The 27380-nt window shown below is 42.7% G+C and overlaps 2 protein-coding genes and 1 long non-coding RNA gene across 3 annotated transcripts in view; all 3 read right to left on the bottom strand.

The window, feature by feature from the left end:
* LOC115152958 (stromal cell-derived factor 1) overlaps nt 1-27380 on the bottom strand; it is a 43102-nt gene that overhangs the window by 14774 nt on the left and 948 nt on the right. The window contains exon 2 of the mRNA XM_029697911.1: nt 11516-11633. Within this exon, the coding sequence (XP_029553771.1) occupies nt 11516-11633 (118 nt within the window). The remainder of the gene's footprint in view (nt 1-11515; nt 11634-27380) is intronic.
* Nucleotides 6605-9525, bottom strand: LOC115152957 (uncharacterized protein K02A2.6-like; the record flags this gene model as incomplete). The annotated part of the gene is made up of 1 exon (XM_029697910.1): nt 6605-9525. A coding segment is annotated over exon 1 (2892 nt), but the record flags the coding sequence as incomplete, so codon positions are not given.
* Nucleotides 22878-23792, bottom strand: LOC115152959 (uncharacterized). The gene is made up of 3 exons (XR_003867615.1): nt 23606-23792; nt 23402-23480; nt 22878-23191 (listed from the first exon to the last, which is right to left on the bottom strand). It is a non-coding gene; the product is annotated as an uncharacterized LOC115152959 (long non-coding RNA).

The raw sequence follows: 27380 nt of genomic DNA, 5'->3' as shown, positions 1-27380 counted from the left end.
ATTAAAATGTACTATACTGAGATCATTTCCTTCAATCGGGATATGAATACCGAATAAATCCACATCACCGTCTGACCATTTTATTGGTAAACGACACGGTAATGTAATTTATTTGTATTTTTTTATGATCCAACATGTAATATAGTTCACTTGTCATAATTTGGATTTAATCCAGAGAGGTTAGAAAAACTATCTAGATCCTTGATGAGGCTGTGGAGGGATCCAAATTGTGCATTTAAAAGAAAACATGAATCATCAGCATACAATGACACCTTTGTTTTTAAGCCCTGGATTTCTAGACCCTTGATTTTATTGTTGGATCTGATTTAATTAGCTAACATTTCAATGACCATAATAAATGTATATATGCCGATAGTGGACAACCTTGTTTTAATCCTCTTGACAGTTTAATACGTTCTGAGAAGTAACCATTATTTACTATTTTAGACCTAGGGTTACTATACATAACTTTAACCCATTGTATAAGAGATTCCCCAAAATGTTTATATTTCAGGAATTTATATATGAATTCCAGTCGTACTTTATCAAAAGCCTTTTCAAAGTCAGCTATTAAATCCCAGATTTTTAATAGTGTTCTATTGTTTACAGTTTCTTGTCTTATATTATCTCCAATGTATCATCCATGTGGAAAACCTGTCTGATTAGGATTAATAATTTCAAACAATTATTTTTTAAACCTATGCGCATATATATTTACCACTTGGGTCATGTTTCAGTAATAATGAAATCAGACCTTCTTGTTGAGTATCTAATTATCTACAATTTTATAGGAGTGGTTAAAACATGCTAATAACGGTCCTCTGAGTACATCAAAAAAGATTTGGAATAGAGTGGCATGTGAAAGTATTCAACCCCCTTGGCATTTTTTATATTTTGTTGCCTTACAACCTGGAATTAAAATGGATTTGGGGTGGGGGGGGGGGTTGTATCATTTGATTTACACAACATGCCTACCACTTTGAAGATGCAAAATAAAGTCAATACTTTGTAGAGCCACCTTTTGCAGCAATTACAGCTGCTAGTCTCTTGGGGCATGTCTCTATAAGCTTGGCACATCTAGCCACTGGGATTTTTCCCATTCTTCAAGGCAAAACTGCTCCAACTTCTTCAAGTTGAATGGGTTCTGCAAGTGTACAGCAATATTTAAGTCATACTACCTGGAATTAAAACAGATTTTTGGGGGGGTTGTATCATTTGATTTACACAACATGCCTACCACTTTGAAGATACAAAATATATTTTTTTTGTGTAACAAACAAGAAATAACTTCAGCGTGCATAACTATTCACCCCCCCAAAGTCAATACTTTGTAGAGCCACCTTTTGCAGCAATTACAGCTGCAAGTCTCTTGGGGTATGTCTCTATAAGCTTGGCACATCTAGCCATTGGGATTTTTGCCTATTCTTTATGGCAAAACTGCTCCAGCTCCTTCAAGTTGAATGGGTTCCGCTGATGTACAGCAATATTTAAGTCCAATATTAATTGGACTGAGGTCTGGGCTTTGACTAGGCCATTCCAAAACATTTAAATTATTCCCCTAAACCACACGAGTGTTGCTTTAGCAGTATGCTTAGGGTCATTGTCCTGCTGGAAGGTGAACCTCTGTCCCAGTCTCAAATCTCTGGAAGACTGAAACAGGTTTCCCTCAAGAATTTCGCTGTATTTAGCGCCATCCATCATTACTTTCCCAGTCCCTGCCGATGAAAAACATTGGCAGGGACTGGGATGATGTTCTCTGGGTGATGAGAGGTGTTGGGTTTGCGCAAGACATAGTGTTTTCCTTGATGGCCAAAAAGCTAAATTTTTGTCTCATCTGAACAGAGTACCTCCTTCCATATGTTTGGGGAGTCTCCCACAGGCCTTTTGGCGAACACTAAACGTGTTTGCTTATTTTTTTCTTTAAGTAATGGCTTTTTTTCTGGACACTCTTCTGTAAAGACCAGCCTCTGTGGCGTGTACGGCTTCAAGTGGTCCTATGGACAGATACTCCAATCTCCACTGTGGAGATTTGCTGCTCCTCCAGGGTTATCTTTGGTCTCTTTGTTGCCTCTCTGATTAATGCCCTCCTTGCCTCTTCTGTGAGTTTGGTGGGCGGCCCTCTCTTGGCAGGTTTGTTGTGGTGCCATATTCTTAAAAACATTTATAATAGATTTAATGGTGCTCCATGGGATGTTCAAAATGTCTGATATTTTAAATAACCCAACTCTGATCTGTACTTCTCCACAACTTTGTCCCTGACCTGTTTGGAGAGGTCCTTGGACATCATGGTGCCGCTTGCTTGGTGGTACCCCTTGCTTAGTTGTATTGCATGCCTTTCAGAACAGGTGTATATATACTGAGATCATGTGACACTTAGATTGCACACAGGTGGACTTTATTTAACTAATTATGTGACTTCTGAAGGTAATTGGTTGCACCAGATCTTATTTAGGGGCTTCATAGCAAAGGGGGTGAATAGTTTTTTTTATTTTTTATTTCACTTCACCAATATGGACTATTTTGTGCATGTCCATTACATGAAATCCAAATAAAAATCTATTTAAATTACAGGTTGTAATGCAACAAAATAGGGAAAACGCCAAGGGAGATGAATACTTTTGCAAGGCACTGTACCTCAACTGGTATGCCATCCATCCCTAGAGTTTTCCCAGGCTTAAAGGCTTTAATTGCATCAAGAAGTTCCTCCTCTGTAATTTGGCCTTCACATGAGTCTTTCTGTATAGCTGTTCATTTAAGATTATTAATAGAAAAACATTCGTAAAATTACCTTTGGTTAATGGAGATGGAGGAGACTGAAATGAAAACATACACTTAAAGTACTGTGCTTTCTCTTTCAAAATATTGTTTGGTGAATCATGGTGGACTCTGTCATTTGTAACAATTTTTAGTAAATTATTTTTGGTAGCATTTCTATTGTTGAAGATTAAAAAAGGATTTGGTGCATTTCCCCCATATTCCATCCAGTTCGGTTTATTTTTATAATATATTAGACTTGATCTTTCTTGAATAAGTTCCTCCATTTATTTTACTTTTTTCTCTAACTTATTCTGTGCCTCTATATTTAAAGATGAGTAATGAATTGCATGGCCTCTAAAGGCACATTTAAAAGTGTCCTATACAATAATGGGATCTGCTATACCTATGTTATGTCGGAAAAAGTCAGAAATTAATTCTTCTGTCCTAGTTTAAAAAACGTTATCGTCCAATAAGCTTTGATTACATTTCCAATATCCTCACCGACATGGAAATTCTGTAAGAGTAATGTATATGCCAATTATTTGATGGTCTGACCGCATTCTGTCCCCTATAAACACTTTCTAAACTTTTGGTGCCAGCAAGAATGACATAAGAAAGTAGTCAAAATGACTAGCTTGATTGAGCTTCCACCATGTATATCTCAATAGGTCAGGATATTTAAGCCTCCATATATCCACTAGTTCCAATATATCCACGATATTCATGATTTCCTTAAGTGCATGTGGGTGATAGTTTGTTTATGGTCCAATAACATATTTAAAATAATCCATCTACCTTGCGGATCTGTTTGGACAATTTGCAAATTCGGATCAAAATTACTGTTAATTAATAGCATCACCCCTTTGCCCATGGGAGAAGTATATGTAGTAATGAATTGTAGTAACCAAAAAAGTGTTCTATTCTATTTGAGATTCTTCAAAGTAGCCACCCTTTGCCTTGATGACAGCTTTGCACACTCTTGGCATTTTCTCAACCAGCTTCACCTGGAATGCTTTTCCAACAGTCTTGAAGGAGTTTCCACATATGCTGAGCACTTGTTGGCTGCTTTTCCTTCACTCTGCAGTCCAACTCATCCCAAACCATCTCAATTGGGTTAGAGGTGTGTTGGGTCATTGTCCTGTTGAAAAGCAAATGATAGACCCACTAAGCGCAAACCAGATGGGATGGCGTATCGCTGCAGAATGCTGTGGTAGCCATGCTGTTTAAGTGTGCCTTTGGTTGGAACCAAAAATCTGAAATTTGGACACAAATTTGGACTCACCAGACCAATGGACAGATTTCCACCGGTCTAATGTCCATTGCTCGTGTTTCATGGCAGAAGCAAGTATTCTTCTTATTGGTGTCCTTTAGTAGTGTTTTATTGCAGCAATTCAACCATGAAGGCCTGATTCACGCAGTCTCTTCTGAACAGTTGATGTTGAGATGTGTCTGTTACTTGAACTCTGTGAAGCATTTATTTAGGCTGCGATTTCTGAGACGGGTAAATCTAACTTTTCCTCTGCAGCAGAGATATCTGTGGATCTTCCTTTACTGTGGCGGTCCTCATGAGAGCCAGTTTCGTTTCAATTTGCTTATTTGAGCTGTTCTTGCCATAATATGTACTTGGTCTTTTACCAAATAAGACTATCTTCTGTATACCACCCCCTACCTTTTCACAACACAACTGATTGGCTCAAACACATTAAGGAAAGAAATTCCACAAATTACCTTTTAACAAGGCACACCTGTTAATTGAAATGCATTCCAGGTGACTACCTCATGAAGCTGGTTGAGAGAATGACAAGAGTGTGCAAAGCTGTCATCAAGAATCTCAAATATAAAATATATTTTGATTTGTTTAAAAAATAAAAGTGGTTACTACATGATTCCATCTGTGCTATTTCATAATGTTGATGTCTTCACTATTATTCTACAATGTAGAAAATAGTAAAAATAAAGAAAAACCCTTAAATGAGTAGGTGTGTCCAAACTTTTGACTGGTACTATATATATTAAAAGATGTTTCATATGTTAATTTATTTCCACAATTAATTAATAACATGTGTAATAATGTAGGCAGGAGGATTTGTTCCCAGGATTGCAATTATTATTTTGGCAAACAATTATTGTGATTCATCCTATATTGTCCCTGACATCATTACCCCATAGCAACAGATGTGGGATACATATACACACACACACTCTCCACCCTTCCCCCATAAACAACCACAAGCTCAGATGTTCAACAGTTGTTCCATCCCCGAGCCCAACTCAAGAAAATACATGATGTGCGAATGCATATACACTTGTAGCTGATTGAGACGGCATGCAAAATTTAGCAAGTATAGGAAGATTTGATTAACCAATGCCAAGTCCTAGGTGATGAGCTCAGATACACCCCCTTCCCTTGAAACACACACACACACACACTGGTCCCCCATTTTGACTATTTCCCCAAGCATCTCTGTGCAGACAGAACTTTGATACATTTTTGCCACCAGGGCCACAATAATTTGCCCCCTCTCTGATTATCTGAGTGTGACCTCCTCCCCATGGGTTACTGCAGTTATTGTTGCCAGCACTGCTATGTTGTCCCCTTGATCGAGGCACTTAACCCCCCACAACAACAGTTCCCTGGGCGCCCTGCGTGGCAGACCCCCGCACCTCTCCAAAAACCTGTGTATGTATGTGTGTCTTTCGGATGGGTTAGAAGCAGAAGTCAATTTCAGTTGGACCTTGTGTGCAAAAGACCAATAAAGTGATCTTAATCTTATAATGTTGAGCAGTACCAGACCCTGTGAGTTAGGAGTTAGAGAAAAGCCAGTGCGTGAGAACACAGACCAATTATTTAGAGAAAAACAAAACTGCATCCAATTCTCAACCCCCCTCACTCACACACACACTCACTCTTTTTCCCAAAAACGCTTCCTGTGGATGTGTTTAATTATGTGTGCATGGTGTACAGAATGGACAATGAGATGGGCATCATCAGTGTGTGTGTGTGCGTGCGTGCCTCCTTTCACTGGCTGTCAGCTCCATGAGATTGATGGTATGAAATGTCCAAACAGAAGGAGAGCCCTTTCAGAGCCAGGTCTTGGGTGTTGTAGTAACTTGACAAGGAATGCTCACACGCATTTCGATATTACTTTCCTTTACTTTCAACCCAAACCTAAAGGTGTATTGCCAGGTACAAACGGTACAAATATAACAGAACTATATAGCCCACTCAGCCGGTGGTAGAATCACATTGCACAGAACTCACTCTTGGTGATGACATCATCAAAGGGGAAAGGTCAAGGTTAATGCCAATAATAACCATGTAATTATTTATATAGTGTCCACACTATAACACTTCTCCCCCCTCAATTTAAATCCCCCCTGTAAGGAAAACATAAGGTTAACAAGTAAACCACATTAGTGTTTTCTTCTCTTTACTACACCACACTGTAGAACTTCTGCTGGTGTTACCGTAAATGTAACCAAAACAACAACAATAAAATGACAGTCCTTATTTCTTTTCAACTAGGTCTGCTGCTCCAAACAAACACTAACACCACGAGTCTCTCAGTCTCAACTACAGAGTTAGTCTTTCAGGAGGCTTGTGACTACGCTGTGATCTGCGCAGTACTCCTGGTGTGCTACGAGACACAGGTAAGGCGTGTCCCAGTGGAGCTGGGTCTGAGGGCACAGGAGCGGGTTGGGTGTTTGTGAGAGAATGTCCATCACCCTCTGCTGGAACCACTGAATGCCCCTGTTCCTCAGATGCTGTTTCCTGTGGGATTTCAACTTGTATACTACCACCCACAGCTGTTCCGTCTGAAAACATGGTCTTGTCTTTGTCATAGCGCAGGCGGAGATGGTCCTGGTGTCTGCGCATGACTCGACCATCAGTCAGTTTGACCACAAAGGAGACGGGACCACTCTGACTCAGAATGATACCTGGCAACCAGCATTGGCTGCTTGTGAAGTTGCGGATGTAGACAGTGTCATTGGGTTTTAACTGTCTCTCCCTTGCGTGGTGGTCATGTCTCTCTTTTTGTTTCTCCTGCTTCCGTTCCACTCGTGCTCTGATGTTCGGACGCAGTAGATCCAGGTGAGCTTTTGGCCTTCTGCCCATTAACATCACCGCTGGAGCCTGTCCTGTTGTTGTTTGTGGCGTGATGCGGTACTGGAACAAGAACCGAGAGAGCTTAGTAGTGATAGTTCCCCCAGTCATCCTTTTGAGCCCCTCTTTCAGTGTCTGCACAGCCCGCTCCGCTAAGCCGTTTGAGGCCGGGTGAAATGGGGCGCTGCGGACATGGCGGATCCCGTTTCTCCGCATGAATTCTTGGAACAAATCACAGGTAAACGTTGTTGCGTTGTCGGACACCAGAGAGTCCGGCAGACCATGGGTTGAAAACACCTGCCGAAGCTTTTCGATGGTTGTGGTCGCTGTGATGTTGCTCATGATGTGCGCCTCCAGCCACTTGGAGTGTGCGTCCACCATGACAAGGAACATGTGACCCATGAAAGGGCCTGCAAAATCTATATGCAGCCTGGACCATGGGTGGTCAGGCCACTCCCACAGATGTAGTGGCGCGGGCGGCGCCATCTTCTGGTTGATCTGGCACTCAGAACATGATTTAACTTTGTCTTCTACCTCCTGTTCCATGTTAGGCCACCAGATGTAAGATCTGGCTAAACTTTTCATCCGGGAGGCACCCGGGTGAGCCTCATGGACCTCATCCATGACTTGTGCACGGCCAGGGGGTGGAACAACCACTCTGGACCCCCAGAGTATGCAGCCATCCTGCACACTCAGCTCAGTTTTGCGCTTTGCGTAAGGTCTTAGTCCAACATCCTCTATGACAGGAGGCCAACCCTGCATCAGGAATCTTTTCACTTGGGACAGGATAGGATCCCGGTCTGTCCACTGTTTGATCTGTTTGGCATTCACAGGTGAGTTTGACAATCTCTCCATTAGGAAAATTGTCTCGGGAGGCACCACAGTTGTGGCAGGCATCTCTGGTAGCGGGAGACGGCTGAGCGCGTCTGCATTTGCATTGTCCTTCCCCGCTCTATACACTATCGTATACTGGTAAGCCGACAGTGTCAGGGCCCAACGCTGTAACCTTGCTGAAGCCATGGGCGGAATGCATCTTGATTCACTGAAAAGGCTCATCAGTGGTTTGTGGTCAGTGCATATGGTGAAATGACGACCGTAGAGGTACTGACGGAAGCGTTTCACAGCAAAGACTATGGCCAGACCTTCCTTGTCTAACTGTGAATAACCCTTCTCAGCACTCGTCAGCGTACGTGATGCAAATCCAATGGGTCTCTCTGACCCGTCCTCCATCTGATGAGAGAGTACTGCCCCGACGCCATAGGGTGAGGCGTCACATGACAGGATGATCTCTTTGTCTTGGTCAAAATGAACCAGAAGTTGTGCTGATTGTAGTAGTGCTTTCACTTCCTTGAAAGCTTTCTCTTGTGCTGGCCCCCACTTCCATTTACAGTCTTTGTGGAGCAACTGATAAAGTGGAGCCAACACTGTTGACAGCTCAGGGAGGAACTTACCATAGTAGTTCACCATGCCCAGGAACGACCTGAGCTCTGACCCATTCTTGGGGTTTGGAGCATCCTTGATTGCCCTGACTTTGTCCTCCACAGGACACAGACCCTGCGCTGTGATCTTGTGACCTAGGTATGTCACACTCTGTGCTTGGAATGTGCACTTGCTACGCTTCAGGCGCAGCCCTGCCTCAGAGAATCTCTTTAACACCTGGTCCAGATGGTGGAGGTGCTCCTCCTCCGTCTCCCCTGTAACCAGGATGTCATCCATGTACACTGATACATGAGGGATCCCCTGCAGCAGATTGTCCATTGTCCTCTGGAAAATGGCTGGGCTGGACGCCACTCCGAAAACCAAGCGGTTGTACCTGAACAAGCCTTTGTGCGTGTTGACTGTGACATACTCTTCTGAGTCCTCGTCCAGGAGGAGCTGTTGGTAGGCGTGACTCATGTCAAGCTTTGAGAACGTCTTGCCTCCTGCCAGTGTCGCGAACAAGTCCTCCACCCGTGGCAGCGGGTAAGCGTCTAGCTTAGAGGCCCTGTTGATGGTGAGTTTGTAGTCCCCACATATACGCACCGTGCCGTCACTTTTCAGAACGGGAACGATAGGAGCTGCCCAGCGGGAGAACTGAACGGGAGTAATGACGTTTGCTTCCTGCAGCCGCTCCAACTCATCTTCCACTTTCTTTTTCATGGCGTAAGGCACTGTCCTGGGCTTGAAAAAGCGAGGCTCGGCCTGAGGATCCACGAACAGCTTAACTGCAGTGCCCTGCAGTGTGCCCAGTTCATTTTTGAAAATCTCTGGGTATTTTTGAATGACATCCTCAGTCACTCGGGTGTGTTTTATCTCACCCCAGCTCAGTTGTATTTTGTTTAGCCAGTCACGCCCTAGTAAACTAGGCCCATTCCCTTTCACCACCAGGAGCCGTGCTCTCGCTTCCTGGCTGTTGTATGCAATGTCCACTTCTAGAGCCCCAAGCAATGGTATGGTCTCCCCGGTGTACGTACGCAGTCTGATCCCTGCTGGTGTGAGGGCAGAAACCTGTCTTGAGCCCCATTTTTGTTTGTAAGTCTCCTCACTTATGACAGAGGCAGAGGCCCCCGTGTCAACCTCCATCCTCATCTGCTTTCCATCTACCTCCACTGTAGCATAGATAGGCTCTGCTCGCGGCTCCCTCACATTAAACATGTTGTAGGAACAATGCTCTTCCTCCTCCTCTGTGCTCTCTAGGTGGTGCACTGCTGACTGAGGCTTTGGTGCTGTGAACTTGCCCAGCCCAGTCCGCCCACCCTCTGGCTTGCTCCTAGGACCCCTGCATTTTTTTGCTAAATGTCCCTTTTTGTTGCAATTGTGACAGACAGTCTCCATGAACTTACAGTTGTTACCATAATGTGTCCCTCCACATCTGAAACATTCCACTGCTTTTCCCCTTTTTCCTGCCACCTCTTTTGTCACCTGATGCACTGCACAACTTTCACTGTTGGCCTTTTGAATATTTTTCACATTACTAGCGGCCATCTCCATCCCTTGAGATAGTTCCAATGCCCTCTTGAAAGTCAGTGTGGCTTCCCCCAGCAACCGGCGCTGTATGCTGTCCTCATTAATGCCACAGACTAATCTGTCACGGAGCATGTCCTCTAACATAGCCCCAAACTCACAATGTTCAGAGAGTTCACGTAATTCAGCAACAAAGTTAGCAACAGACTGACCTGTTTTTCGAAAATGGCAGTTAAACTTGAACCTCTGGACAATCACTGAAGGCTTTGGATTGTGGTGAGTCTGAACGAGAGCAACTAGATCCCCAAAAGGAATTTCTCCCGGTCTCCGTGGTGTAGCCAAATTCCTCATTAGCTTGTAGGTTTTAGCCCCACACACACTCAAGAGAATAGAGCGCTGTTTAGCCTCATCTATGATTCCATTTGCCAAGAAAAAGTGTCCCAACCTTTCCACATATTCCGTCCAGTCTTCGTTCAATTCCACAAACTCAGTGATAGTCCCAAACATTGCCATTATAACGCCAACTTGTCCTTGATCCTCGTTAGCGATTTGCACTTGCTGCTGATTGTCCCCGTCGGCGTTTCCGTCCAGTGGCACCTGCTCTCCGTCGCTCATTAAGCTAGCTAGCTAACTCGCCCTGTACAAGTTGATAAAGTTTTATCCTCGTCGCCAAAAAGGTGTAGTAACTTGACAAGGAATGCCCACACGCATTTCGATATTACTTTCCTTTACTTTCAACCCAAACCTAAAGGTGTATTGCCAGGTACAAACGGTACAAATATAACAGAACTATATAGCCCACTCAGCCGGTGGTAGAATCACATTGCACAGAACTCACTCTTGGTGATGACATCATCAAAGGGGAAAGGTCAAGGTTAATGCCAATAATAACCATGTAATTATTTATATAGTGTCCACACTATAACAGGTGTGTGTGTGTGCATGATTTTTCAATCGGAATTAATGCCTTTCTGTTTTACTTAAAGCTGCAATATGTAATTTGGGCGACCCGACCAAATTCACATAGAAATGTGAGTTATCGATATGTCATTGAAAGCAAGTCTAAGAAGCGGTAGATCTGGTCTATGTGCACAATTTCTATGCTGCCCATGCTTAAGTTTAATTTTTGCGTCTTTTACTTTCGGTCGGTTTTGTACACCCACTTCAAACAGCTGAAAATACAATATTTTTGGTTATGGAAAATATATTTCACAGCTGTTAAGATGGTACAATGATTCTCCACACAATGACTGCTTTTTTTCACATAAACTGAAAGGAGGCAAACTATTAGAATTTTAGCAACCAGGAAATGGCTTAGCAATTTCTGCATATTGCATCTTTAACGAAGTCAGAATCAATGCCTAAATCAAGGCATTGGTCACAATGGGACTCCCCTGTTGAAATAAAGGTAAAACAAAAACAAAATAAATCAAAGACGGTCACTAGGTGCAACAGTGAGCACTACTATCATGAAGTAGGCTTGGCTTTTGCTAGGGTGTTGTGGGTGGCAGATGGGCGGATGCTGGATTCAAAGGTCATGTGTTCAATCCCAGTGACAGGCACTGCGGTATCAACAAACACTTCAAATTCTGACGTTTGGTGCAACTTCAAATTTTGACGTTTGGAGAAATGTCTATTTTGCAGTGAGACTCTGACAGCTTGTTGTTGTGTGATCTTGTCCGTACATGTCTGTGTTGGGGAGGTACTCACATCACTTGGAAGGGGCAGTTGGGTGTGTGTAGGAACTTCAGTTCTCGGATGTTGCGCTGGGGGACGGTGTTGACAGTAGAACGACACCAACACCTCTCCACCAGACTGATGGGTTTAGCTGAAGAGGGGGTTGAACAGAGAACATGAATGTAATGTAATGTACAGTAACATGAATATAATATCCCTCAACTACACATTTTGCCATGGGGAGTAGAGAAATTGTTGCAGTTTTAAAGCAAACTTTCTGCAATTCTACACACTTTTGTCACAGGGCGGAGAGAAGTTAAGCAGTTTTAAAACTAATTTCCTGCAATTCGACACATTTTGTCAAGACTTATGCCATCTTAATGATATCTGGGTGAGAGGAATTAACCAAATCAAGGGGGGCCTCCTGGAGGTCAGGGCCCCTGGACACATGCCCTGCATGCTCGTTTAGATAACTGGCTAGACTAACTTACCAATCCAAAAAATTATAGCTGGCATGGCTAATTGAGTGACGGTCAGTGACTGACATAACAAGAGAAAAACTGCTGATGAACAACCAAATTTGTAACTTGCACCTTGTGTATTCTACTATTCTAACACATAACAGTTATGATCAGAACCTGACTCAGTTCCTAAAATATATACAGTACCAGTCAAATGTTGACACACCTACTCATTCAAGGGTTTTTCTTTATTTTTACTATTTTCTACATTGTAGAATAATAGTGAAGACATCGAAACTATGAAATAACACATTGGAATCATGTACTAACCAAAAGTGTTAAACAAATCAAAATATATTTTAGATTTTAGATTCTTCAAAGTGGCCACCCTTTTCTTTGATGATAGCTTTGCACATTCTTGGCATTCTCTCAACCAGCTTCACATGGAATGCTTTTCCAACAGTCTTGAAGGAGTTCTCACATATGCTGAGCACTTGTTAGCTGCTTTTCCTTCACTCTGCAGTCCAATTCATCCCAAACGAGTTGAGGTTGCGTGATTGTGGAGGCCAGGTCATCTGATGCAGCACTCCATCCCTCTCCTTCTTGGTGAAATAGCCCTTACACACCCTGGAGGTGTGTTGGTTCATTGTCCTGTTGAAAAACAAATGATAGTGGGACTAAGCGCAAACCAGATGGAATGGCGTATAGCTGCAGCATTCTGTGGTAGCCATGCTGGTTAAGTGTGCCTTGAATTCTAAATGAATCACTGACAGTGTCACCGGCAAAGCACCCCCACACCATCACACCTCCTCCTCTGTTATTCACGGTGGTAACCAAATGTGCAGAGATCATCCATTCACCTACTCTGCGTCTCACAAAGACATGGCGGTTGGAGCAAAAATTCTCAAATTTGCACTCATCAGACCAATGGACAGATTTCCACCGGTCTAATGTCCATTGCTTGTGTTTCTTGGCCCAAGCAAGTCCTCTTCTTATTATTGATGTCCTTTAGTAGTGGTTTCTTTGCAGAAATTTGACCATGAAGGCCTGATTCACAGAGTCTCCTCTGAACAGTTGATGTTGAGAGGTGTTTTTTACTTGGACTCTGTGAAGCATTTCTTTGGGCTGCAATCTGAGGTGCAGTTAACTCTAATGAACTTATTCTCTGCAGCAGAGGTAACTCTGGGTCTTCCTTTCCTGTGGCGGTCCAGATGAGATCCAGTTTCATCATAGCACTTGATGATTTTTGCGACTGCACTTGAAGAAACTTTCAAAGTTCTTTAAATTTTCCAGATTGACAACCTTCATGTATTAAAGTAATGATGGACTGTCGTTTCTCTTTGATTATTTGAGCTGCTCTTGCCATAATATGGACTTGGTCTGTATACTACCTCAGATTGGCTCAAATGCATTAAGAAGAAAATAAATTCCACAAATTTACTTTTCACAAGGCACGCCTGCTAAATTGAAATGCATTCCAGGTGACAACCTCATGAAGTTGGTTGCGAGAATTCCAAGAGTGTGCAAAGCTGTCATCAAGGCAAAGGGTGGCTACTTTGAAGAATCTCAAATATATTTTGATTACTACATGATTCCATATGTGTTATTTCATAGTTTTGATGTCTTCAATATTATTCTACAATGTAGAAAATAGTAAAAATAAAGAAAAACCCTGGAATGAGCAGGTGTGTCCAAACTTTTGACCAGTACTGTACATATATTTATTTTTTCAGGGGGTCCCTAGCAGCCGGGGGCCCTAAGCAACTGCTTAAGTCAATGAGAAACATCTACAGTAAGAGATAAGTGGAGAATATGAATACAACCTCTCATTGTCTCAGAAACCAGGAGAGAACCCAAGGCCTAGTCAAATAATACTAATAATAATCAGAGATGAGCAAGGCAACATGAGTACCCCCACTGTCAAGTAGAACATGAAGAATGTTGATATTACTAAACCCCTCACTTTCTTACTTTCTCTCTCACACATATATTATGCAGTGAGTGTGTTTTAGTAAATCATGTTTGGTAAGCTTTGTATTTTCTTTAACTTGGTGATGCGGTGGATATATTTTAATCATTTAACAGACACTCTTATCCAGAGCGACTTACAGTAGTGAATGCATACATTTCATACAATTCATTAAAAAAAATTGCTGTGCTGGCCCCCCGTGGGAATCAAACCCACAACCCTGGCGTTGCAAACACCATGCTCTACCAACTGAGCTACAGGGAAGGCTGGATGTTTGAAATCATTTAACAGAATGTCCCAATATCAGACCGACAGTAGGCTACTGTTCTGTGGTTAATCATACCATTTTCTTGACAAGGACATTTAGATTTGTGATTAGAAATACAAAGTCGATAATTTACTAAACAACATAAACATATTGTGATAAATAGGCTTTAATAGCCCATTATTTGTTGAACATTTCTGAAGTTAAAAGGTAATCTAGGCCTTGGGTTCTCTCCTGGTTTCTGAGACAATGAGAGGTTGTATTCATATTCTCCACTTATCTCTTACTGTAGATGTTTCTCATTGACTTAAGCAGTTGCTTAGGGCCCCCGGCTGCTAGGGACCCCCTGACAAAAAAATAAATATGCATTGTACATAAGTCTATGTACAATGTGAGCAAATGAGGTGAGATAAGGGAGGTAAAGGCAAAAAAAAGTCCATGGTGGCAAAGTAAATACAATATAGCAAGTAAAACACTGGAATGGTAGATTTGTAGTAGAAGAAAGTGCAAAGTAGAAATAGAGATAATGGGGTGCAAAGGAGCAAAATTAAATAAATAAATACAGTAGGGGAAGTAGTAGTTGTTTGGGCTAAATTATAGATGGGCTATGTACAGGTGCAGTGATCTGTGAGCTGCTCTGACAGCTGGTGCTTAAAGCTAGTGAGGGAGATAAGTGTTTCCAGTTTCAGAGATTTTTGTAGTTCGTTCCAGTCATTGGCAGCAGAGAACTGGAAAGAGAGACGGCCAAAGGAGGAATTGGCTTTGGGGGTGACCAGAGAGATATACCTGCTGGAGCGCGTGCTACAGGTGGGTGCTGCTATGGTGACCAGTGAGCGGAGATAAGGAGGGACTTTACCTAGCAGGGTCTTGTAGATGACCTGGAGCCAGTGGGTTTGGCGACGATTATGATGCGAAGGCCAGCCAACGAGAGCGTACAGGTCACAGTGGTGGGTAGTATATGGGGCTTTGGTGACAAAACGGATGGCACTGTGATAGACTGCGTCCAGTTTGTTGAGTAGAGTATTGGAGGCTATTTTGTAAATGACATCGCCAAAGTCGAGGATCGGTAGGATAGTCAGTTTTACGAGGGTATGTTTGGCAGCATGAGTGAAGGATGCTTTGTTTGCGAAATAGGAAGCCAATTCTTGATTTAACTTTGGATTGGAGATGTTTTATGTGAGTCTGGAAGGAGAGTTTACAGTCTAACCAGACACCTAGTTATTTGTAGTTGTCCACATATTCTAAGTCAGAACCGTCCAGAGTAGTGATGCAGGGCAGGCGGGCAGGTGCAGGCAGCGATCGGTTGAAGAGCATGCATTTAGTTTTACTTGTATTTAGGAGCAGTTGGAGGCCACGGAAGGAGAGTTGTATGGCATTGAAGCTCGTCTGGAGGGTTGTTAACACAGTGTCCAAAGAAGGGCCAGAAGTATACAGAATGGTGTCGTCTGCGTAGAGGTGGATCAGAGACTCACCAGCAGCAAGAGCGACATCATTGATGTATACAGAGAAAAGAGTTGGCCCAAGAATTGAACCCTGTCGCACCCCCATAGAGACTGCCAGAGGTCCGGACAACAGGCCCTCCGATTTGACACACTGAACTCTATCAGAGAAGTAGTTGGTGAACCAGGCGATGCAATCATTAGAGAAACCAAGGCTATTGAGCCTGCGGTGATTAACAGAGTCGAAAGCTTTGGCCAGGTCAATGAAAACGGCAGCACAGTATTGTTTCTTATCGATGGTGGTTACGATATCGTTTAGGACCTTGAGCGTGGCTGAGGTGCACCCATGACCAGCTCTGAAACCAGATTGCATAGCGGAGAAGGTGCGGTGGGATTCGAAATGGTCGGTAATCTGTTTGTTGACTTGGCTTTCGAAGACCTTAGAAAGGCAGGGTAGGATGTATATAGGTCTATAGCAATTTGGGTCAAGAGTGTCCCCTCCTTTGAAGAGGGGGATGACAGCAGCTGCTTTCCAATCTATGGGAATCTCAGACGACACGAAAGAGAGGTTGAACAGGCTAGTAATAGGGGTTGCAATAATTTCGGCAGATAATTTTAGAAAGAAAGGGTCCAGCATGTCTAGCCCGGCTGATTTGTAGGGGTCCAGATTTTGCAGCTCTTTCAGAACATCAGCAGAATGGATTTGGGAGAAGGAGAAATGGGGAAGGCTTGGGCGAGTAGCTGTGGGGGGTGCAGTGCTGTTGACTGCAGTAGGGGTAGCCAGGTGGAAAGCATGGCCAGCCGTAGAAAAATGCTTATTGAAATTCTCAATTATAGTGGGTTTATCGGTGGTGACAGAGTTTCCTATCCTCAGTGCAGTGGGCAGTTGGGAGGAGGTGTTCTTATTCTCCATGGACTTTACAATGTCACAGAACTTTTTTGAATTTGTGTTGCAGGAAGCAAATTTCTGCTTGAAAAAGCTAGCCTTAGCTTTTCTAACTGCCTGTGTATATTGTTTTCTAACTTCCCTGAAAAGTTGCATATCACGGGGGCTGTTTGATGCTAATGCAGAACGCCATAGGATGTTTTTGTGTTGGTTAAGGGCAGTCAGGTCTGGGGAGAACCAAGGGCTATATCTGTTCCTGGTTCTACATTTCTTGAATGGGGCATGCTTATTTAAGATGGCGAGGAAGGCATTTAAAAAAAATTACCAGGCATCCTCTACTGACGAGATGAGGTCAATATCCTTCCAGGATACAAGGGCCAGGTCGCTGAAATGTTTCAGGGAGCGTTTGACAGTGATGAGTGGAGGTCGTTTGACCGTAGACCCATTACGGATGCAGGCAATGAGGCAGTGATCGCTGAGATCTTGGTTGAAAACAGCAGAGGTTTATTTAGAGGGCAAATTGGTTAGGATGATATCTATGAGGGTGCCAGTGTTTACGGCTTTGGGGTGGTACCTGGTGGGTTCATTAATAATTTGTGTGAGATTGAGGGCATCAAGCTTGGATTGTAGGATGGCTGGGGTGTTAAGCATGTCCCAGTTTAGGTCACCTAGTAGTACGAGCTCTGAAGATAGATGGGGGGCAATCAGTTCACATATGGTGTCCAGAGCACAGCTAGGGGCCGAGGGTGGTCTATAGCAGGCGGCAACGGTGAGAGACTTGTTTTTAGAGAGATGGATTTTTAAAAGTAGAAGTTCAAATTGTTTGGGTACAGACCTGGATAGTAGGACAGAACTCTGCAGGCTATCTCTGCAGTAGATTGCAACACCACCCCCTTTGGCCGTTCTATCTTGTCTGAAAACGTTGTAGTTAGGGATGAATATTTCAGAGTTTTTGGTGGACTTCCTAAGCCAGGATTCAGACACGGCTAGGACATCCGGGTTGGCAGAATGTGCTAAAGCAGTGAATAAAACAAACTTAGGAAGTAGGCTTCTAATGTTAACATGCATGAAACCAAGGCTATTACGGTTACAGAAGTCATCAAAAGAGAGCGCCTGGGGAGTAGGAGTGGAGCTAGGCACTGCTGGGCCTGGATTGAGGTGAGGTGAGATAAGGGAGGTTAAGGCAATAAATAGGCCATGGTGGCGAAGTAAATACAATATAGCAATTAAAACACTGGAATGGTAGATTTGACAGTAGATGAGTGTGCAAAGTAGAAATACTGGGGTGCAAGGAGCAAAATAAATAAATACAGTAGGGGAAGTGGTAGTTGTTTGGGCTATTTATAGATGGGCTATGTACAGGTGCAGTAATCTGTGAGCTGCTCTGACAATTGGTGCTTAAAGCTAGTGAGGGAGATAAGTGTTTCCAGTTTCAGAGATTTTTGTAGTTCGTTCCAGTCATTGGCAGCAGAGAACTGGAAGGAGAGGCGGCCAAAGGAGGAATTGGCTTTGGGGGTGACAAGTGAGATATACCTGCTGGAACGTGTGCTACGGGTGGGTGCAGCTATGGTGACCAGCGAACAGAGATAAGGCGGGACTTTACCTAGCAGGGTCTTGCAGATGACCTGGAGCCAGTGGGATTGGCGACGAGTATGAAGCAAAGAAACAATGCTTCTTTGTAATATCTAATTATTTAAATATTCAGAATTTATTTATGCTTTCTTGCTCCAATATGATAATGAGGGGGTGTCAATCAAACATCTGTGGGTGGTATCTAACTCACCATTGGTTGAACAATGTAATGGCACGTTGCTTCGATCGCTTTTGCACCAGCTATGTGAAGCTAGCCACAATAATGAATAGCCACAATAGTATAATTTGTGGTTCGCCTTCAAAATAAAAGTCACTCATTGACACTGATACAAATAGTGGAATCATGCTACATTTGGACTAGATAATGGGGGTGTATTACATGCATTGTACAACCTTGCCAATAGATCTTGGATCCATGAAATAATCACAACTGTGAAGAGTTTACACAAATATTAGCATCATAGCGCTTATTGCAGGACTTTAACTGTGGGAAATCACCTCACTATTCAGCCTATTTACCTATGGATCTTGGGTCCATGAAATGGGGTATCAGCCTACTCAGTGACACCGAGAGAACACAACTGTGAAGAGTTTACAAATATTACATTGTAGCTCATATTGCAGGACTTTGACTGTGGGAAATCACCTCACCAGTCAGTCTGTTGTGCGTATTGGACATTCATATTGCAATGTACAGCCTTACCTATGGATCTTGGGTCTATGAAATGGGGTATCAGCCAACTCAGTTACGCCCACAGAACACAACTGTTAAGATTACAAAATATTAAGTTCATAACTCTTATAGCAGGACTTTGTTGGGTGCATTTCCTGTTCGTTTTGGTTGTGTTTCAGATTATTTTGTGCCTAATATAAATTAATGGTAAATAGTGTATTGTGTCATTTTGGAGTCAATTTTATTGTAAATAAGAATATAATATGTTTCTAATGTAGATGCTACCATGATTACGGATAATCCTAACTGCATCGTGAATAATGATTAGTGAGAATGTGCTGTTGGCTAGAGAGCACATGCCAATTCCATAGTGGTCACACTCATTAGGTAACGCAAAAAATTTTTGTGAGAAAACTATCAGTAGAGTTGAAAACGTGATGGAAACTCTGAACTATTTTTTTTTTTTTTTCGGGTACATGGGAATTTAAACTATGTATTTTTATGTGCACTACGTCATCATGCAGAGCCATTTATCTGCAACAAGTCAATTTGATGGAAACATCTCTGGTGGGAAAATGCGCATATAGTTTTTATACAGATTTTAGAATATTTGGATGAAAATGTGTCACCAATTGGATGGAAACTAAGCAAATGACACTAACAAAAAGTGTTGAATTGTTCAGCAACATACGTAGTAAATTCTAAAATGACTTTCGTGATGAAAGGTATATAATACACTTGTCATCTCCCTATCACTGCATGCTATGACATGGGCCTGGATGGTGACAAATCTACAAGCTGCCTGACTGTGGCCTAAGGGCCTTACTGGGAAGTACAGCATCAGTCTCTCTCTGTCTCGCTGCCATTCTGTCAACATGAAACTTAGCAAAAAAAGAAACGTCCCTTTTTTCAGGAACCTGTCTTTCAAAGATCATTCGTAAAAATCCAACACTGTTTTCCATGATTGTTCAATGAACCATAAACAATTAATGAACATGCACTTGTGGAACGGTCGTTAAGACACTAACAGCTTACAGATGGTAGGCAATTAAGGTCACAGTTATGAAAACGTAGGATTCTAAAGAGGCCTTTCTACTGACTCTGAAAAAGACCAAAAGAAAGATGCCCAGGGTCCCTGCTCATCTGCGTGAATGTGCCTTAGGCATGTTGCAAGGAGGCATGAGGACTGCAGATGTGGCCAGGAAAATAAATTGCAATGTCTGTACTGTGAGACGCCTAAGACAGCGCTACAGGGAGACAGGACGGACAGCTGATCGCCCTGGCAGTGGCAGACCACGTGTAACAACACCTGCACAGGATCGGTACATCCGAACATCACACCTGCGGGACAGGTACTGGATGGCAACAACAACTGCCCGAGTTACAAAAGGAAGACACAATCCCTCCATCAGTGCTCAGACTGTACGCAATAGGCTGAGAGAGGCTGGACTGAGGGCTTGTAGGCCTGTTGTAAGGCAGGTCCTCACCAGACATCACTGGCAACAACATCGCCTATGGGCACAAACCCACCGTCGCTGGACCAGACAGGCCTGGCAAAAAGTGCTCTTCACTGACGAGTCGCAGTTTTGTCTCACCAAGGGTGATTGTTGGATTCGCGTTTATCGTTGAAGGAATGAGCGTTACACTGAGGCCTGTACTCTGGAGCGGGATTGGAGGTGGCGGATCCGTCATGGTCTGGGGCGGTGTGTCACAGCATCATCGGCCTGAGCTTGTTGTCATTGCAGGCAATCAGCACTGTGCGTTACAGGGAAGACATCCTTCTCCCTCATGTGGTACCCTTCCTGCAGGCTCATCCTGACATGACCCTCCAGCATGACAATGCCACCAGCCATACTGCTCATTCTGTGTGTGATTTCCTGCAAGACAGGAATGTCAGTGTTCTGCCTTGGCCAACGAAGAGCCTGGATCTCAATCCCATTGAGCACGTCTGGGACCTGTTGGATCGGAGGGTGAGGGCTAGGGCCATTCCCCCCAGAAATGTCCGGGAACTTGCAGGTGCCTTGGTGGAAGAGTGGGGTAACATCACACAGCAAGAACTGGCAAATCTGGTGCAGTGCATGTGCTAAATTCAGCTAGTGGCCATACCAGATACTGATTGTTACTTTTGACAGTTTTGACCCCCCCTTTGTTCAGGGACACATTCCATTTCTGTTAGTCACATGTCTGTGGAACTTGTTCAGTTTATGTCTCAGTTGTTGACTCTTGTTATGTTCATACAAATATTTACACATGTTAAGTTTGCTGAAAATAAACGCAGTTGACAGCGAGAGGACGTTTTTTCTTTTTTTGCTGAGTTTATTATATGTAACCACTCAAATTCATATGAACTGCTACGGTCACAATCACTGACTTATATTCACTTTGTCTTCTTGCCCCATTCTTCAATCTTGTCTGGGATATATATTTTAGTTGACACACCTGTGTGATGTATCTGATATACAGTGAATTTGGAAAGTATTCAGACTGCCTGAATTTATCCACATTTTGTTACGTTAGTCTTATTCTAAAATTGATTAAATATATATTTTTCCCTTATCAATCAACACACAGTACCAAATAATGGCAAAATGAAAATTTTTGCAAATGTATTAAAAAACAGAATTCCTTATACATAAGTATTCGAACCCTTTGCTATGAGACTCAAAATTGAGCTCAGGTGCAACCTGTTTCCATTGATCAACCTTGAGATGTTTCTACAACTTGATTGGAGTCCACCTGTGGTAAATTCAATTGATTGGACATGATTTAGAAAGGCACACACACCTGTCTATATAAGGTCCAACAGTTGACAGTGTATGTCATAGCAAAAACAAAGCCATGTGGTCGAAGGAATTGTCCCTAGAGCTCCAAGACAGGATTGTATTGAAGTATAGATCTGGGGAAGGGTACCAAAAAATGTCTGCAGAATTGAAGGTCCCCCAGAACACAGTGGCCTCCATCATATTTAAATGGAAGAAGTTTGGAACCACCAATACTCTTCCTAAAGCTGGCCAAACTGTGCAACCGGGGGAAAGGGTCTTGGTCAGGGAAGTTCCTCTGTGGAGATGGGAGAACCTTCCAGAAGGACAACCATCTCTGCAGCACTCCACCAATCAGGCGTTTATGGTAGAGCGGCCAGACGTAAGCCACTCCTCAGTAAAATGCACGACTGCCAAAAGGCACATAAAGGACTAAGAAACACGATTCTCTGGTCTGATGAAACCAATATTGAATGCTTTGGCCTGAATGCCAAGCATCACGTGATGAAACCTTGCACCATCCTTACAGTGAAGCATGGTGGTGGCAGCATCATGCTGTGGGTATGTTTTTCAGCGGCAGGTACTGGGAGACTAGTCAGGATCAAGGGAAAGATGAATGACACAAAGTACAGAGAGATCCTTGATGAAAACCTGCCCCAGAGCATTCAGGACCTCAGACTGGGGCGATGGTTCACCTTCCAACAGGACAACAACCCTAAACACACAGCCAAGACAACACAGAAGTGGCTTCGGGAGTTTCTGAATGCCCTTGAGGCCCGCACTTGAACCTGATTGAACATATCTGGAGATTCCTGAAAATAGCTGTGCAGCGACAGTCACCATCCAACCTGACAGAGCTTGAGAGAATCTGCAGAGAAGAATGGGAGAAAGTCCCCAAATACAGGTTTGCCAAGGTCGTTGTGTCATACCCAAGAAGACAAGGCTGTAATCACTGCCAAAGGCGCTTCAACACAGTACTGAGTAAAGGGTCTGAATGCTTATGTAAGCGTGATATTTAGGTTTGTTTGAAATTTCCAAAAACCTGTTTTTGCTTTGTCATTATGGGGTGTTGTTTTGATGATATCTTTTTTTTAATCCATTTTAGAATAAGGCTGTAACATAACAAAATGTGGAAAAAGTCAAGGTGTCTGATTACCTTCCGAATGCACTGTATATTAATAAAAATGTATTCACCCTAGACTTGCATTGCCTTTAGAATCACATTTTACATGACATTTTAGTCATTTAGCAGACGCTCCTATCCAGAGCAACTTACAGTAGTGAATGCATACATTTCATACATTTTTTTCTGTACTGGCCCTCCGTGGGAATCAAACCCACAACCCTGGCGTTGCAAACACCATGCTCTACCAACTGAGCTACAGGGAAGCTCCAAGTGTTGTATTTGTCTTTGTGTTTAAGTTACAACAGAAGTTAGTGAAAGGTAGTGTGAAGACCCAACGTTACGAACATGCTACGAAAAAGTAGTATTGTAATCCAACAATAAAATGTGTTTATACAAAACTCATCCCCAAAATGTATCCTTTGAAAGCCTTGATACTGTAGTTGCATCCTTCCACAGGGAACTGTCTGCAGATAGCTGACAACAGGGTGGTAGGTCTTTTGATGTGCTGCTCTAAAGTTCCATAGCCCCGCAGACTCATCTGGGGATAAGGGGATGGACACATGTTAGTTTTGATAAATGTCTGGGAGATTTTTACAGAGAGGGGAGAGCAAGAGTTTTGGCGTGAGTACAGTAAATCCAATCCAACCAGCGGCCCTTGATAATATGCTATGTTATCACACAGGCAGAACTACCATAGTGAAGTAGGTTTACATTGTGCATTGAGTATACTAATATGAGTGTAGCCTACTTCTCTGTGCTCTGGAAAGATCGCAGTTAGTTAGTCAAAAGGCTCTGGAGGTCCTTGGACCATTCTGTCTCTGTAGCACCTGGAGAGATGGATAAGGGTAGTAAGTGCTAGAAAGAGAGCCAGCCCTCAACCCTGACCTCCCACTGGCCCAGGGCCTCCTCCCTAGTTTCATGCAATGTAAAGGAAAACAATATCATGACTCACTGACAGAGTGCTCCATGTTCCTGCTGGTAGCAAGCCTCAACCTGGATGCAGAGGAATGTCCTGCTGGTAGGTTTGCATCTATCTCCACCAGGCTCCAAGAAATCAGTTGACAACCCTGCCAAGATTAACAAAATAACATTTTCTGTATTTAGGATTCATTTATCAGTTTGCCTACTTGACATTCATGTCTCTAAATGACAACATTAGATCTGATTAAAAGTATACATGCCATTTGTGATAACAGCTATGACAAATTACATGGCGTACATGTGAATTTATAGCTAGCTAAGATATTTATATTATGGCACCGCGTCTCATCTCACTAACAAACACTAAGGCGAACAGCAAATTTCACTATTATGGCTAATCCTTATTGTGGCTAGCTTCACATAGGTGACTTATTCCATCATGACAACATGCTCCTCCTTATTTGACTGTAGTTAGCTAGCTTAGATGTCGGTCATTGATGACACCGAATTTTGCAGCCAAACTGATTCAAAGATGGATGATGTCAAGAATTATCAAATGTAGTTAGCTAACTAAATGATAACCATATTAAGTATCCACTCTATTGCTTAATAAGTTATCTAGATAATGTGAGCTAGCCAACATGAATTGCCTCTTACACGTGCCACAATACTGCTTGCTTTACATCTGACAGATATTTATCTACCATAGCTAGCTATATAATAATGGTTTATGATACTTGCAGTTTAGTTCCTTATCTAGCTAACTGTAAAACAGAGTCTGACTGTAAAACGCAGCTAGCTGGCCACCACGACTTTATCAGTTGTAGCCAAGCTAGCTAGCTTGATACTCACTCAGTAACGTTAGCTTACCATGCTTTTCTGGCCAGCTGGACATTCCTCTCGCACATCCCGGTCGACTACTTCTTGCCTACTCCCATTTCTTCTTCTGTGGGTTTTATGGCGGACTACAACCCAAAAAGGTGTATGGCGGACACCAACTGGACAGGTTGAAAAACCAAAACAAGGTAAAAAGAAAATCCATATGTGATAGGGAAACTAACTTAATCCAACTAAATAAAAAGAGTACATTGGCAAAAACAAAACTCTCACTTCTTACTTCTTTCAAATCTCCATATCTCCCTTCTCAGGCTCTACTGACAATATTCCATGTAACTTCTCTAGCTTGACAGTGCCATTAATCACCATAGCTATAAAGGCCACAAAGCCCACCCTCGTAACCTTTAAAATGTCAGGGTACTGCGGGTGAAAGGCAACCCCTGCAGCCTGCAGTGAAGGCCTATCCTCCACCATGGACTCATCAGGAGCACCATTCAAATCCTCAACCCTTTCAAAAGCTGCTGCATATGAAATGCTCTGGACAGCCCTGACTTTGGCCACCTCATTCTCTTTTACCCTTGTCGGGCAATTGAAAGATGTAGCTTCATGGTTCCCAACACAATTGCAACATTTCCCTCACTTTTAAAACACATGATATTATCTTTTCCACAAGTAGGACATATCGGCTTCTCCCCTCTGCAAACCCTTTACAACGATCACACTGCATTGGTCTTGGGATAAATGTTCTGACTCTGTAGTTTATTTAATCCAACTGCACTTGAGTAGGTAGAGACTCCATATCAAAAAACTAAAGAACAGATAGACTCTTCACTTTTCACCATTCACCACACGATTCATCCGGCGTGCATCAATCACTCCAGGAATATTTTTAATCTCTTCAAAATCGACTTCCCTCGAAACGCCAGAAACGCCACCCTTGAGGGGTACTTTGTTCCAAAGAGACACAAATGACACTTATCAAATTGGGTGAGACGCAACGTACGTTCCTTCTGATCAGCAGAAGCACCAAAAATCTAAACAAGCCCGATCCTGAAACCAAGAGCGTCTGCTAAATGCCTAAAATGTAAATGTAAATGTACCCAGCACTCTCTTCACCAGTTTGGATATCTCAAACGGTTTCTTCAAGATTGGTAATCTGCTCAGCTGCTCCTCATTAACAAACCCTACCTCCTACTAGATACAAAGGGACATTCTCATCACTGTACACTAATTTGCTCCGTTATCCATTCTTTTGGACAATATTCCAATTCTCCTTGATTCTACCGCCATTGGATTCAGAATCCACTTCATCGTGCGCTTCCGTCATCTTTTTTCGCCTCCACACGAGTAGGCCACCACTCCCATCTCTTGGTCTTCTTCTATGTTTAAAACAATATGACTGTAGTCCGGTGCCTTATTGTCAAAAGCAGCCCACTCGTAACACAGCCACCTAGTGCAGGCAGGCAGTCAATGGCACAGTGTTCCAAAACTGTTGATCTGTTTCTACATCAAGCAAGGACAATGTTCCATTTGTTGTTTTTGTGTGTTTTTATTGTGTGCCTGCAGCACAGCAACATATAGATTTTATCTGCTATCCCCCCCAAAAAGGGACATATTATATTGAGACATAGCTAGCTATACGCTACACATTATTGTTTGGGGGGATGGAGGGGGGTGCTAATGTGAAACATGGCCTTTAAACTTTGAACACCATTCTGTAATACTGAACGCAGCCCAGGCAAATGCAATCGAGTAACGTACTGTGGCATTGATCAACCAATGATGTGTTAGATTCCATCCACATACATTTGCTTGACACCCTCTCGTTATCATATTGGAGGAAGAAATACAGAAATAATTACCCCTTTCAAAGGCACTTAAATATTTTGTCTTCCCCATTTACCCTCTCTGAATGGCACAAACTCAATCCATATCTCAATTGTCTCAAGGCATCTACACTGATTGAAGTGGATTTTAGAGGTGACATCTGTATTCACCTGGTCAGTCTGTATCATGGAAAGAGCAGGTGTTCTTAATGTGTTGTATTCTCAGTGTATATGGTAAAGACATGGGGTTTGGACCATTGTTTTTTCCTGTGGCTCAGTTGGTAGAGCATGGTGTTTGCAACACCACCATAGTGTGTGCAAAGCCAGGGTTGTGGGTTCGATTCCCGCGGGGGCCAGTACAAAAAAAAATGCATGAAATGAAATGAAATGTATGCATTCACTACTGTAAGTCACTCTGGATAAGAGCATCTGCTAAATGACTAAAATGTAAATGTAAAATGTTTTTCTGATGCAATTCTCTATTGAATTGACATATTTGTATAAACCATTCATTAAAAAATAATTTTATGGGTGATCACGTTATGCAGCCCAGGCAAATGACAGCATTCAGACATTTTTTGAAAAGGGTTTAGTAGGTTATATCCTGTCCCTAAATCTCACACATATTTTCCATGAAATTGTGCAAACGGTAGGCCTATTGCAGCATTTCGTTCATGTTGGTTGTTCGAGGCGCATGTGTCTTCTCGTTTCATTTGTAGCTTTGTCATGACTGAGATCTCACAAAAATGCACAATATTTTGCAATAGTTTTTACTCGATTTTACTCGAAATCGGTGAGATCCCGTTGCCTGTCCAGATACAATCTCGGGGTATTTGCATATTTGCAGCCTGTTTAATAGATTATCTTTATTAAGAGACGCAACGAATTTTATAGAGCAGCTCCAGGGAAAATGCAATTAAATAATATTTTATGTAGTTCTGCTATTGCACAATTTAAAAACGTTTCAAGTTTCAGTTTCAACCCTCTTCTTCATCGACAAATTCTCACTATAGCCCCGGTGCTTAACGGTCATCAGGTGAGGTGATAACAACCTGGATAACCCTCTCCGTCCACAAAAGAAGTACCCTGAGGTCATTCTAATGACGCGACACCTGAACCAGCCGCATTACCAAGAGAAAGAGG

Source organism: Salmo trutta, chromosome 18, assembly GCF_901001165.1.
Source record: "Salmo trutta chromosome 18, fSalTru1.1, whole genome shotgun sequence".
NCBI classification, from domain to species: Eukaryota; Metazoa; Chordata; class Actinopteri; order Salmoniformes; family Salmonidae; genus Salmo; species Salmo trutta.
This window is presented reverse-complemented; position numbering and strand designations above follow the sequence as displayed.